This window comes from Mus musculus, chromosome 4, assembly GCF_000001635.26.
Source record: "Mus musculus strain C57BL/6J chromosome 4, GRCm38.p6 C57BL/6J".
NCBI classification, from domain to species: Eukaryota; Metazoa; Chordata; class Mammalia; order Rodentia; family Muridae; genus Mus; species Mus musculus.
In genome coordinates this window covers 111,389,215-111,404,420 of record NC_000070.6, presented here as the reverse complement: position 1 = coordinate 111,404,420, position 15,206 = coordinate 111,389,215, and the positions used below count along the sequence as shown (strand labels likewise).

Genomic DNA, 15,206 nt, shown 5'->3' with positions numbered 1-15,206 from the left:
CAAAGTATTGGTGTGCAATCTTCAAGGTAAGCTTAGAAACTGTTGCTGTTAACCCTGTCTTTCTTTTTCATGTACATGTGTGTAGTATGTATATATGTGTGTATACATACCTACATATGTGCATGTATGTAGGGGGATGCTCAGTGTGCATGTGGCGCCCTACATTGGTACCTGGTATTTTTCTCCATCATTCTTTACTTCATTGAGATAAGGTCACTCAATGAATCGAGTTTTCTGATTCTAGCTAGTCTAGCTAGCCAGCTTGACCAGGGATCCTTTGTCTTTGTCTCCTGAATGCTGAGATTACAGGCTTCCACCAAACCTCTCTTGCTTTTATGTAAGTTCCAGGGATCTGAACTCCAGTCTTCATCCTTGTACAGCAAGCCCAATTCACTGAGCCATCTCCCTAGGCTTCTGTTGTCCCTCTCTCAGAGATTCAGAGGAAGGAAGTTATGGTCTAGGTCACTCACTTAAGTCAGGCCTGGTATAAAGTCCACATGGTTCCCGTTTTGCTAAATTACCTCTAGTCTTTGCTGCACACTGCTTGTTACAGTAGTTGTGATAATTCCATCAACCATTCTTTTTCTCCTGCTCACAACACATCTGATGGTACTAACTGTGGTTTAGGTAGAGCAAAAGCTATGAGAATAGAAAACCCAAATTCTGATCCCCGATTCCTTAAGGAACAGGAAACAAAAGGACTCATACAAGGAGAGAGAGATTAAGCTTGATATTCCAAGTTGCCAATATTCCAAGACTTTGAGATTCTTTACAGTCATATTGGCCAGCTCAGCAGACATCTGGAACATGGACTCTCAGCAAGAGGAGCATTTCTCCCTCCTAAGCCAGCCCACCTCTGCTGCTGTGACCTTTAAAGATTAAATGTTTAAAATTCTCTATTCCTCTGACTTTCATACTCCCCAGGTGGAGGCAAATCTCATCTGCACAAAGCATGAGGCATATTTTCCCTCTTGAGACATTCAGTGTCTATCCAAGGAAGAAAGAGTCTGCCAGAAAAACGTTCACTTGGGGCCTGCACATTTTCAAGAAGCTGAAAGCTGAGTAGGAAGTTATAATGCTGTGCTTATACTTGGCAAAGAGGATGCAAAATTGCCCCCAAGCTAAATAATGTGCATCCATGCCCCTGATTCTCTCTTGTCTCTCCATTCAGATGGGTCAGAACAAAGGCATATAAGCAACTTAGTAGCATCTCCAGTGACACATACTTAACTTCTCTTTAGTATCAAGGCAAGAAAGGGCATGGCCAAGAGCACTCTTGCCACCAAGAAAATTGGGAAGGCTAGCAGAATGAAATGATAGACAGGCCAGAAGCACGGTGGAGCTTTGCATGCAAAAAAGGGGGAAAATCTTTTCCTTGGCATAGAGAAATTACATCCTGAAGGTTCTTTTTTCTCCTTCTCTTGGCAATGTAACAATTCCTTAAAATAGAGTTATAAAACAGAAACAGATTCTATAGAAGCAAGAAACCAAAACTAATGACTTCAGAGAACTTACAGCTCAAACTTCTCATTCTAGAGATGATCAAACTAGGCCAGAATGGTGATTTCTGCAATGAAGCACTGGAGCCATCTACTTGTAAGCCTTTCCTCCACCTCCACTGCCCTGCTTTCTATGCTATAGAGACAAGTCTTCAGTAGGGGATATCTTACCCATTCTCAGGGCATTAGCCTATCCAATCCTAGAGACATAGGAGAATCAGCATTTTCAAGGTTCAACACTGAAAGAAGCCTGCTTGCTAGAAAGGGGTGGCCAAAGGTGTTTGACTTCTCTCCCTATAAGTGGACGTGCCCTTCCGAATCGTTCTCTAGTTGACTTCTATTTTTAAGATCCCTCTTCTGTACTAAACCTCTTTGCTCCCACATTTTAAGGGGTGCTGTTGATCCCTTAACATTCGGACAATTTCCGAATCCAACCCATTTTGTAGGACTGCCCTAAATGCAGCTGAGGTAGTCTGGAAGGGTCTTCACTGAAACAAATGTAAAGGAGAAAGTCGTGGATGGCATTGCTTTGGGCCTTCTGACTAAGACCAAATGGAGAATTCAGTGGAGTGAGCTGAGTCGGGAAACCATGCCACCAGGAGTCTGAATCCCATTAACTATACAGATGTCAACAAGTCACTTGACTTGTTTGGATTGCTCATCTCTGGGGTAGGGAGACAACATCCAGGGCCTTGGTTAAGTGAGTACATTCAGAAGGCAAGAGAGCATCTGGCAGAGATCACTGTACACAGTGGGCCCTTATATCCATAAAATATGCAGCGTATCGATTTAGAAAACATGGCCTTATGGTCAATCATTCTCAAAAACATTCCCTGGGCCACTTGACCTGTGCCAGACACTATTTTAAACGTTGGAACAGAAACACCATAAAATGGGCCTTACACTTTGAGCAAATAATGTTTGTGGGTATTGCTTATTTAATTGTTATATCCCCCAAAAGATATCTTAAAGGCTAAATTTTCAGTATTTGTAATGTGTCCTCATTTTAAAATAGGGTCTTTGCTGATATAATCCAGCCTGACTGGTTGAATTGTAAGAAAAAGCACCCTCTGAAAGACAGGGACTTAGGAAGACTACTGTATAGTGGTCAAGAAGAGACTGGAATAATACAACCACAGGTAGGCTAAACAACACTGTACAAACAAGGCCAACTCCAGGCACTAGGAAGAGGCAAGCAGAAATTATTCCTGGTGACTTAGAGGGAACAATGTCCTCCTGATAATTTGACCTTCTGTTCCAATCTCTAAAACTTGAGAGGTTATGCTTGTTTTAAGCTACCCAATTTGTACCCTAAGGCAATGACACAGTTGCCTTAGGAAGCATCAGCACTCATTACAATAAAAGAAGTGAAGTATATTGAATTCTTCCATTCAAGTCTGTTACTTACTGGTGTAATCCTCGTCATGGCAGGAAGAGAGACTCCATGTTAGTGGGAATGTATGTAAGAAGAGGTAGTCTGACCATGAAAGGGAAAACCTGTCTGTCTGAGGATTCAGGTAAGACAGCTCAGAGAGGATAGTTGGAGCTGATACCTAAAGGATGAGTAGAAGTTTGACAGATGTGTGGGACAGGACGCAAAACACTTCCCAGGCTGGAGAACCTTCTATGTGCAGAAGCAGAACACTAGATACTCTGTTTAGAATTTTAGTCATCTCCTGGTGTTGAGGCATTGCTGGAATGTGTCAGATGAACTAATGCTCATCTGCCTTCCAGACTCCTCTCTGTGCTTTGATGTCCCGGAGACATTGATCACTCCAAGGTTGCAAATGAATTTATCTTTTTCCTACCCCTGTCTTTGTTCCTGTTTTCCTCTTGCCCTCTCTCATCAGTGAAGCACTACTCCCAAGTCAGCCCTACCTACAAGTCTCCCTGTGTCTCCATACTCAGCTCCAGGGAAATGATCTATTTATCCCTGACTTGCCAATCATTTCTGAGCTTTATTATCTATCTGTGGTTCTGTGGGATTCTCACTTGGCATAAGGTTGCAGCTCTCCAGCTGTGTCTCTCGGCCATATTCCTCCCAGCCAAACCTCTCTGCCAGATAATTAATGATGTGTAAACAAATGCTTAATTGCACCAGGGGAGCACATACTTAGAGAAACTTGGTGATGAAGCAAACACGAAGAATATCACTCTCACAAAGTTACCCCCACCCTCAACATTGGTAGGGTATTCATTTCACATATTAAATCTAAAGCTCTGATATGTTAGGGACTACACCTCCTCTCCTCCAACACACACCCCAAACTAAAAGAAACCCTAAGGGAAAATGGGATTATATTGAGATTTATTCATGCCATGTGTTTCCTGAAATACCTCTTTTCTCTTTTGGATTTGTGCCTTTGGCCTTCAGCCTTAGGCACTTGCTGGGAGAAAGGAAATGTTGGCTTTTGGCAAGGAGGAGGAGATGGTGAACTCATTAAGAACATACCTGGGTCTTTTATTTATGTTCTCTCTCCTTATTCTTCATACAACCCAATGACTGGCTAAACAAGAAAGTTAAGTACCTTAGACAAACTAGTTCATAAGGTGGACCAGCTGACCCTGTAGGGGGTACCTGCATAAGGGAATTACCATGTTTAAGCACTCTTCTTCCAGCTATTTGGATTGTTGATCAATCTATTGCCTTTTCAAAGTGGACATAAAGACACGAGTCAGAGCACATGCTATCTGCTTCACCATATGCCCATTTTCTGATGGGTGTGAGGTGGGGTGGGGTGGGGTGGGGAATCATCTGGGAGGATAGGGAGGATTGGAGCTACAGAGGAAACTTTCCTTTAATGCTGCCCTGAGGTTTTACTGTTGTGCTCAAAGTTTGGGTGAGGGGCAATGGGGGAAGGGCCAATACAGCCATACAGGTTTCTCAGAGGAAGCACCTTGGCTGGAATCTGAAGTTGAGTCCTCTCTAGGGAGTTTGAAAAGGTGTGGGTGGTTGTGTGTGTGGTTTTTCTTTAGTACAGTTCTTAATGGCACAGATGTTTCAGAAAGAGGAAGCATTACAGCATTTTTAGAATAGGCAGTGGGGTGAGACAGAACACAGAGGCTGTACCTGCAGGAACATGGTCTCTGCTTATTTGTTTCAGAAGCAAGCCATTGTTCACAAGGCAACTGTTCTACCATAGACCTGGTACTCTTCCCTTGCAGGGCCTCTTCCAGTCTGACCTACACATTCTGAACTCAAGTCTTTCCCTGAAAAAGATGAGCACTACCCCAAACCTTCCCCATCCCTCTGTCTACCTGTTTACTTCCTTTTCCTCTTCCCCCAGAAAACCTTTGGAAAGAACATTGATGCGGGCACCAGCTATGCTGTGGTCACTACTCAGTCCTGCTGTATTATGGCCTTCATGACACTGACATCCAAAAGTCACCATGGCACAGTGACTTAAGTATGCTTTCCTTGGTGTGCCATCTCACAGCTGCCCTCCCTCGGTAATCCTGATAGCCTTTGTCTTGAGTTTTTTGAAACAGTCTCACCCTGTAACCTAGGCTGGCCTCAAACTCACAGCAACCCTCTTGCCTTAACCTCCCACGTGCTGGGACTACAGGCATAAGATACTACACTCAGGTTTCTTCCTACTCTTTTGATAGTCTTCAGTCTCCATGGCAGGACTCTCTTCCTCAATATCCATTATCCATTTTTGATACAAGAATCCTCAGTAGTTTGCCCTTTTCATTCTGTGTATACAGGGTGCAAACTTTTTTCCTGTGCTCCTAATGTTAATGTATAAAACAACTTAACCAGACTCCTAGAAGCTGAGGTTTCAGATATCACAAACAAATTTATCTTTGAAAACCTTTCTTTCTGACTTCCATCTCTTTTTGTCCACCCTCCCAACCCTTCCACCACATTTTTTTTTTGACAAGGTGTCACTCTGTAGCTTTAGCAAGCCTTGAACTTCCAGCAAATCCTCTTGCCTCCACCTCTGTAGTGCTGAATTGCAGGTTTGAACCAACATGCCCACAATGTCCATGCTTTGATGATATCATCGTCCGTCTACCTAGTGACTGGGTTAGGAATCCATGAGTCCGTTTTCACTCCTATCAGCCGTTTACCTCTTAGTCATCAAACTCCCATGGATTTTGTACCTCAAACATGGCTCAAATACATTTCTCTTCTGACTATATCCTAGTTAAAATTTCTTTTCACAAATGCTTTATTCTTAATCTTTACCCTTCTCAAAATGTTCTCTAAAACAGAACTTTCTCAAATGTAAATATGATCGTGATATTCTTCAAATAGACTTTTTAAAGGCGTTTCATCTATCTTTGCATAAAATGATTTCAGTCTTAAATGGTTTATTCCTAGCAACTCTCTGGCCTTTCCCCATGTGATATCCTTTTATTTTCTGCATCATTTAGAGTGGTGAGAGTTTTGTTTTCATTCTCTTTCTCTCTCCCTACCTTCTTCTTCCAACAGTTTAAGTTAAGTGTAAAAATCATATATGCTTTTTGTTTGTTTTGAAATGGGGCCTCATGCTTCTCAGGCTGGCCTTGAACTCATCATGTAACTGGGAGTAAACTTGAATTTCTGACCCTTCTTCCCTCACTGGCCAAATGCAGAGATGATAGCACGAGGGACTATATCTGGTTTTATGTGGTGCTGAGGATTGACTCCAGGGTTGCATGCATATTAGACAACTATTCTGTGAACTGAGCTGTATACTTATAAGACTAGCCTTGAGAAATCCTATGGGCTTTTCACCCAGATTACTCCAGTGGTACATCTTGCATACTGTAGAACAATATCATATGTACAATGGGTACACAAGGTGACATTATTATGATCTGTTGTCCTTATTTATATTTTATCAATTGTGTATGTTCTCACATATGCATGTATATCTAGTTCTTGTGGTTTCATCACACATGTAGAGTCATATGTTTACTACAATTATGAAGATTAAAAGGAGTTCCATCATAAGGATTACATAATGGCCCTCAAATCGCCAACTTTTATTAACTTCTAGGTTTCATGCAAGATGCCCTATTTAAAATCCTTCCACCAATATTATTTATTGTTCAATTAATTTTTATTTATCAGGCCTAATACATAAATTTATATGATTTCAAACATGCTTAGAATCATTGTTCTCTGTTTCATAGAACTTTATTCTCTGCTGAGCATTATGGCACACACCTTCAATCCCAGCACCCAGGATCCAGGTAGATGTCTGTGAGTGTGAGGCCAGCCTGGTCTACATAGAGAGTTCCAGAGTAACCATGAATAGTGAGTTCCTGTTTTAAAAGAAAAAGAAAAAAAAAAAAAAGAAAAACGAACTCTCTTTCTTTTCTTTCCTTTCATGGCATCCATTTTCTTATCCCTAGATAGTAATGTTCATGAAAGCAGAGGCTGGGTGAGGCTTGCTAACGTCTATATCTCTAGCATTTACCAAAGTGCTTAGAACTAGTGGATTTCTCAGTTAAAATGAGTAGGATTAATGAATTAAGAGAGACTAATGAGTCCTGTGAGACTCCCTCCCTTCAGGAGCTCTATGAAACAGACACTCTAAAACAGTGATTTGCAGTGATGCTGTTGTAGACACAAGAATGGAGACTGTGAGGCTCTGGAATATCCAGTTTTCAGATGTGCAGAGCTGGGCACATTCATGGCCCTCAGCTAGTATCCATGTGTCCACAACCTTTCAGTACGGTTTGTCAGGCTGGCGAATGGCACCAGACATCAAGATAATGAGTTTAAAAGGCATGATTTTAAAGGCCTCACTTGGGTGACTTGCTCATAGACTGAGTAGTCTTCTTGTTGTAGAACAAGACCATACAATGAGCTGAGGACTGATGCTGATTACACGATGGCTCTAATTCTAGAGCAGATCCTGATGCTACACAACTGTGTGACAAAGGAAACATTTCCCATAAGGAAAACAGGGAGATTAGGGACATAAGGAATGCAGAACCCAGAGCATGGGTTCTCATGGGAAATCAACGACATAAACATCCATTTTATACTGTAAGAAGAAAAAGTTATAGCTGAAAGTGCCTTTGAAAATACACACACACACACACACACACACACACACACACACACACTTGAATGCACCCACTTTTATAGAGCAGGGACTAGGTTCTTAACTCACCAAACAAAGTATTACAAATGTTAACATTTTATATCTAGCTGTAGTTCCAAAAACCTTGTCCCCATTTCTGAACCATCCCCCTTTTTTAAAACAAAGTACAAAATGACTTTTGACTTCAAGCATCAAGTTAAAGATTTATCTCAGCCTTCAATTGGTCTTCTCTAATACATTCTTTCTTAACAGGCTTCTTACTACATATAGTAAGTTCTGTATAAGGTTAAAAATGACCCTGGCAATCTCTGGCCTCAAACCTTGGGAGCTTCCCATTAGCTTCAGGATGAGGTCCAGGCTTCTGTGTCTCAGATCCAGCAGAGCCCTGCCTTATTCCTAGCCTTGCCTGTTACCTTCCATCTCCACATACTAGGCACATCGCGCTGCTTTGTGCTTGGACTGAAGCTGTGCTTTTGCACTCAAGGGCTTTCTCACCACCCTTTGTCTAACTAACACTTCAAGCTTCACCTTCACCATTGTCTCTTTCTGGGAACCTTCCCAGGCTGCTTAGGTTGGCCTACTTCTCCATGCTGATGACTATTGTGTCCTGTAGAGCCTTCTACCCAAAACTTTCACGTCTGTGCCCCCGCTAGTCAGGGCGTCTTGAGAGCAAGCCTGTATTCTAGTTATTTCCTCTTTCCACTGACCAGCATGGGGACTAGGGCATTAGAAGCTTTTAGTGAATTCAGAAGAAAGAGGAAAGCGCCACTATGATGAGCACACATTGAGAGGTAGCTGCATGTACAGCAGCATGCTCCTGTTCCATGTGTCCTGCCATTACATTTTCCTAAGAGCTACTAGGACCCCTTGGTATGTTTAACAAAGCCCTCTCCACTCAGTGTCCCAACAGGCTCCAATACTATTCTGCCAACAATGGCAGATTACCTGTAAACCCTGCCTCTAGCCCTATCCTCCATTCCAATTCATGGCCTACAGATTCACATCCTGCTTTCTATCCTTTTACAAAACTCTTGGACTTCTGTCTCTTTGACCTATTCAGATAGGATCTAGAGTCAGAGTCTATGATTTAACTAACCCTTACCCCAGCTTCAAGCTTTATAGTCTACTTGGATGACCTGTTGTGGTTAGGATCTGTAATGCATTACAGTCTTCCAGGGACCAGCCTTGTAAATGGCACATTATGGGGTTCGCACACACACTGGCCTCCCCTGGCTAATCTTTGCTTTGATGTTTCCAAACATATGCCCATTGCTCTTTAAGTTTGCTTTGGCACCAAAGAAGCAAAACTCCACCTTATACTTGGTATCAAACACTAATATAAAGAGACATCGCCTTCTGCATTTTAAGCAGTTATTCATATTATAGCGGTTTAAACAAAGGGCTTGTAGCATTCTGGCAAAAGTATAGATCTTAGCCTTTCCTCTATTGTTCCTAGAGCATTCTAAGCTCTGAGGTAAAATTTTGGTAGCTCTGGAAAACAAAAGTGCTTTGGCATTAACCAAAGCTGTCTCTCTTTCGGAGTTCTGGACCTCAGGAAAGAAATGGAGGGTCAGCTTTGCTCTACTATCTGTCTGTTTTTTTTCCTTTTATTAGATATTTTCTTTATTTACATTTCAAATTTTATCTCCTTTCCCTATTTCCCTTCTGAAAGCCCCCCTCCATTCCATCCTCCCTCCCCCTGCTCATTAACCTACACACTCCCGTTTCCCTGTCCTTGGATTCCTCTACACTGGACCATCGAGCCTTCTCAAGACCAAGGGCCTCTCCTCTCATTGATGTCCCACAAGGCCATCCTCTGCTATATATGTGGCTGGAGCCATGAGTCCCTCCTTGTGCACCCTTTGGTTGGTGGTTTAGTCCCTGGGAGCTCTGGGGGTACTGACTGGTTCTTATTGTTTTTCCTCCTATGGGGCTGAAAACTTCTTCAGCTCCTTGGGTCCTTTCTCTAGCTCCTTCATTGAGGACCCTGTGCTCAGTCCAAATGGATGGCTGTGAGCATCCAGTTCTGTATTTGTCAACTACTGGCAGAGCCTCGCAGGAGACAGCTATATCAGGCTTTTGTCAGCAAGCACTTGTTGGCATCCACAATAGTGTCTGGGTTTGGTAACTGTATATGGGATAGATCCCCAGGTGGGACAGTCACTGGATGTCAGTTTCCTTCAGTCTCTGCTTCACACTTTGTCTCTGTATCTCCTCCCATGGGTATTTTGGTCCCCCTTCTAAGAAGCACTGAAGTGTCCACACTGTGGTCTTCCTTCTTCTTGATCTCTCAATAAGACCTACAGATTTCACTATCTGAATGGTTCTTCTAATCTCTGCTTAATTCTTCTTTACATTTGTGTGTGTGTGTGTGTGTGTGTGTGTGTGTGTGTGCGCGCGCGTGCAGGGAGTAAGCAGTACATGCATCACAGCTTGCCCATAGAAGTCAGAAGATACTTTTCAAGAGTTGGTCCTCTGAAAATAGCACCACAAGAACACCAAGTCTACAACACAATGATTCTGTAGGTGGGGAGGGCATTTCATATTCAAACTGTAATAGCCATGTAGGAATAATTTACTTAGTTTCTCAATGTCTCAATTTTCTCTTCATATCACAAACGATTAAAAGTCTTGCATTGAGCTGCGTGGTGGGGGCACATACCTTTAATCCCAGCACCTGGGAGGCAGGCAGATCTCTGTGAATTCAAGGCCAGCCTAGTCTACAGAGCTAGGTCTAGGATTGCCAGACTACACAGAGAAATCCTGTCTAGAAAACTAAAAGCAAAACAAAACAAAATTGTTGAGAAGATTCAGTGAAATAAGAGTTACCATCATCACTGGCTTCCCTGGGGAGCTCACAAATATTAGCTTTTGTTTATCTTTGCCGTCTTTGTTCAGACCATGACCAGCTGCACCTGTGTACTGCTTCCATATCCTGCTAGCCTGTAGACCCATGACCATCACTACATATCCTGCTAGCCTGTAGACCCATGACCATCACTACATATCCTGCTAGCCTGTAGACTCATGACCATCACTACAAGGTCTTACTCCGGGATTATTTTCTTTACTTATCATCTAATTGACGCATTATGCTACAACCAAAGCCTTCTTTCCAAAGGTATACTTGATAATATGATCTCCAGATTAGAATCCCTAATACTGATTGATATTCCATTCTGGATGGACTCCCTGGCTTGGCAGAAAAGACTCAGTTACTAGGGTCTGAGAGTATTGTACTCTGCCCCACCCTGTTACTGCCTCAGAGTACCTAAGTAAATATTACAAAGACCTATGGCCATTCTCTGATGGACCTGGGATTTTAACTCAGAGTCTGGACTACTCATCTGCATCTCCTCAGCAGATCTGATCACTCATAATTAACACCAATATGCCAGGCATCTGGCAAGCAGGGAAGGAAGAGTCCATGAGGTAAGAGAGAGGAGCAGGGGGCTTAGCTCATCTAGGGAAGGACTCTCATTGCCTTTAAGAGGCTGGAGGGAAAGAACAAAACTGAAGGAAATGCTGAAGGAAATGCAGGGTTGTCTGGGAAGATGGATTACCTTTCAAGTCTGAGAGCAAATGCATGCTGCAGGTGGTGCTCTCCTTTTTTCCAAGCACTGGCAGACCCACAGGGAGCTTAGGGTTTGCTCTAATTTCAGTTACTGGTTGGGGGGGGGCATGAAATGCCAAGGTAAGTTTCAAGACCAGTTTTTAATTGCCTGGGAACTAGAAATGACTCCCTTCTCGAGCTCCTCGAGCTACCCTGAACTCAAGATTTTATTATGAAACAGCTTTGCAGTAAGATTAGTCAAATAGCCATCCATTTGTTCGGAAAACCTCTCAGACTCCTGCTGGGCACTAGACCCCATACTAGAGATAGAGATATAGAAGACAACCCAGTGTGGTCCTTAGACTCAAGCATTCATGTCTTGGTTGGAAGAATGTCCCACATGTAGTGACAACATTAGGTTTGAAGTGCTCTGGGCTTTGGTCAAGGGAATCCAGGGATATTTTCTTATAAGTGACACCTAAGCCTGGATCTATGGAGGCAGTCTGTACTAAAGGGCTTGCTTTGGCTCATTTCAAAAAGACAAAGCTGGACTCTTGCCCTTGTTACTGTGGTTGTAAGGCAGTCTGTTGTCACTTGATATTTTGGAGCGTTTAGATATGTAGACTAGAATAGCTGTGTGGCAGAATCCTTGCTTTGGTGACTCCAAGCTGCAGTTCCATATTCTAATGTAGATTTCCTCAACTGTAGACCAGGAGTAATGTCATTGCTTCTAAAGAGTTCATAGCTGCAGAGCCTGATGTTCTTCAGGTTGGCACAAAAGGAAGAACACGTTTCCTGGGACTGTTTTAGATGAGTAAATGACAGTTACTGGGAGGCCAACTCTGCCTTCTACCGGACACGTGGCTCTATTCAAGTTCCTTAAGCACACCGAGCTTCAGTTGTTTCCTTTAGTTGTTCAGCAGTGTCCAGTGAGGACACTAACAACTTGCCTAGCTTGTAAATGGTAACCACTGGTCTCCTATTCCCTGCCCAGTCCCCTGCCAACATTCTGTTTCCCCATCTGTGAACAGGACAGGATAGAGAGTCTCTGTGAAGCAAAAAGAGGAAAGAATATTCTCTCAGGGCTGTTTAGCTTTGACATCCCATGCATAAAACAACAGCCAGATTGGACTATTGCTTAATTCTATCCAAACTGCCAGATAGGCATTTGAATAAGTAATCTAATATATACATTTTTATTCTACTCAATATTCAGGTCAACCCCTGGTTGGAATGAGTATTCAGAATGATGATTGCTTAGAAACATACCATTCCAAATACGAATGAGAACATTTTTGCAATACTCCGTTCAGCAAGGATGAGGAGGCATGAGATTAGGTTCTGCAAGTAATCACAGCTTTTACATCTTGGATGCTTGCACACACACACACACACACACACACACACACTTATTACATGATTTTCTTCATAACCTTGGCAAATCCTTGAACCCCTGGAGGCCTGGGTATAATTCCTAAGTTAAATCAATTCCTACATAAAGATAGAAGAGGGCAAAAAGATGTGGCCTCTCATCTTGTGATGTGGGCCTGGCTACAACAGTCATTCTCTCCAATGAGGAGGGGATCTGCTTATCTTACACTCCACCAGGGACACACAACTCACTACTTTCCAAAGCAGCTGATTCCAATGGTACAGGCAACTTTGAGGTATGTGTGTGTGTGTGTGTTTGTGTGTGCGTATTCGTGTGTGTGTGTGTGTGTGTGTGTGTGTGTGTGTGTGTGGCGGGGGACTCAGCACTGCAATAGCTCCATATCTGGTGTTTCTACAGCAATCCTGGTTCTGAATTCTGTTTCCTTTGCTTGCAGAAGTCAGGTGTTAAGACACATTCAGGTAACCCCAGAACCAAAGAGGCTGAGATGATTGGACCATAAATTCCAGGGCAGCCTAGGTTGCAGATCAAGAACTTGTCTTTAAAAGAAAGAATCCTTTGGGGATCTTTTAGAAGGCAAAGTATCTACCCTTTCCAAGTTTTCCTTTTCCCTGAGCAGAACTCTAAGCCTCTCAACCACTTTTTTCATTATTATTTTTTATTTTTTATTTTTTTTGGCACAGGACTCTGCCTGGGGACACCAAGAACAACAGTGATGATAAGACTCCCTGGTCATACTTTTCTTTGGCCTCTGCTGCCATTTGATGTGAGAAAAGAAGCTTCTAAAGAACCAGAGGCAGAGGAACTGTCCCTGATGGAGCTTGCTTCAGGGATGACCAGTCCCAGCCATGATCTGCTCTTCTCCCCTGCTTGGCCTCCAAGGAACAGCTATTCCTATAGAGCTGACACTCATATTTTCCTTATTTCCAGCCAAGTCACAGCTTTTAGATGTTCCCTGTGCAGATGTGCAGGATTCTTGCACACATCTGCATATCAGAGGGACAGGGGAAGTTGCTTGGCAGGAGGCTCTGGCTCTGCAGGAGTGCTCTATTGGCAAGTCATGAATTGTGAACAGATCTCTCCCTCTTCTGTTATTTGCCAAAGAACTCAGCCAGAGGTTGGACTGGGCAGGGGTAGTGTGGAAAGAGAAAACTCTTCCTCTGGGGACTGAGGCACTGCTGTTTGAGGCACTGATAGAAAAGGGAGAAAAGAAACATGAATTCATTTACCCATTCATGTAAGAGTAGCCTCACACTGTGTCTACAGAGCGTTTGCTTTGTGCCAAGATGTAAAATTTAAAGATGAGGATCTGCTTTGTATCCAAGGTTTACCATTTTTGAAACTTTCTGTGGAAAAACCCTTTAACCTCTTTTGGTATCATTTTGCACATCTGTGAAATGAGATGATAATGCTACCCACTACTCGGCACTGGGAGCATTGAGAGAAGATCCATGAGCCACTCAGTAGAACTTGTGTGAGTGCTCAGTGAGCGTCAATTCCTTTTCAGCACTCTGTTCCCTCTGCCTTACTGAGTCAGGCATCCTGAGAACTTTAAATATGTTCTCCTGGTATTGCGTCTGCTTTGTGGTCAACTAAACTAAGTACTAAACTGAAATTTAAGATATTTTCCGAGGCCATGGGTATATGCAAGATTTTTCAAAGTCAGGATAAATCAGAAATAAATGCCCATCATAAGGATGGGGCAGATTTGGACAATCCCAAGGAAAAGGAGACCCAAGACTATATATGTATGGTTTGGGAGAGAAAAGAAAATCAGATTTTCTTAAGAGATTAAGATTGCAGTGGAGAGAATGTGCTGGGATTTCAGATCTAGTGAATAAAGCACAAAAGAGAAAATTAGACTGAATCCTAAAACAGGAAATCAGGAAGGGTAGAAAACAAAGACACTGAAGCCAGGAGGTCACCACGAACACTTGACTAGAGTTGGTATGCCAGAGCTGGCTGCCAGGAATAGGCACTGTCCCTCATAAGATGGAGGTAGCAATGCCCAGAGCTCGGGGTGAGGTGAGGCGGTGTGGTGGGGGCTGAATGAGGGCCTACACAGGAAACTCTCCTTTTAGAACAGTGGTTAGCAACGTGTGGGTCACACCCTTTCACAGGGGTCACTTAAGACCATCATCATGAAACAGATATTCTTAACACTAGCAAAATTGTGGTTATGAAGTAGCAATAAAAATGATTTAATGGTTGGGGTCATCACAACATGAGAAACTGTATTAAAGGGCCACAGCATTAAGAAGATTGAGAACCACTGTTTTAGAAGGTCTGGAGTATGGGTGATAACTAAATTCACACAGAAAATTTCCTCATTCATGATCTGGAAATGATTCTAGAAAGGGGAACACAGATCAACATGTTTATTCTTTCAAAGTTAGGTTCAAGTCTTTGCCTGGACCATGGGGGACTATTGGGATAAACTCTTTTCAGTTTATACATTTACAAGATCCTTAGAAATTAAAACTAACACAAAGGACAGACAATAATCCTGCTTTGAGGGAAAAGGCAGGTGAGAGTATACGTCTGGCTGAGATATTTTCCCAGAGCAGGCTATGACCCATGTTCGAGCTCCAAGGAAAGAAGCTGTTAGAAAAAGTTGCTTCCAAAAGGTGAACATTTGGGCCATTTAAGACTGAAGTAGCTGTGGGGTTTGTGGCTATAGTTTTGGGTGACTTGAAATAGACAGGTGGAGCCCTTGGTTG

At 42.8% G+C, this 15,206-nt stretch overlaps 1 protein-coding gene across 8 annotated transcripts in view; it reads right to left on the bottom strand.

Annotated features, from left to right (window-relative positions):
• Positions 1–15,206, bottom strand: part of Agbl4 (ATP/GTP binding protein-like 4) — a 1,266,676-nt gene that overhangs the window by 259,904 nt on the left and 991,566 nt on the right. Inside the window, exon 8 of one of the 8 annotated variants that reach the window (XM_011240658.3) lies at positions 10,289–12,144. The exons of the other annotated variants lie outside the window; for them this stretch is intronic. Within the exon in view, the coding sequence (XP_011238960.1) occupies positions 12,047–12,144 (98 nt within the window). The 3' untranslated portion in view covers positions 10,289–12,046. Of the gene's footprint in view, positions 1–10,288; positions 12,145–15,206 lie in introns of those variants that run through there. 8 annotated transcript variants of the gene reach the window in all.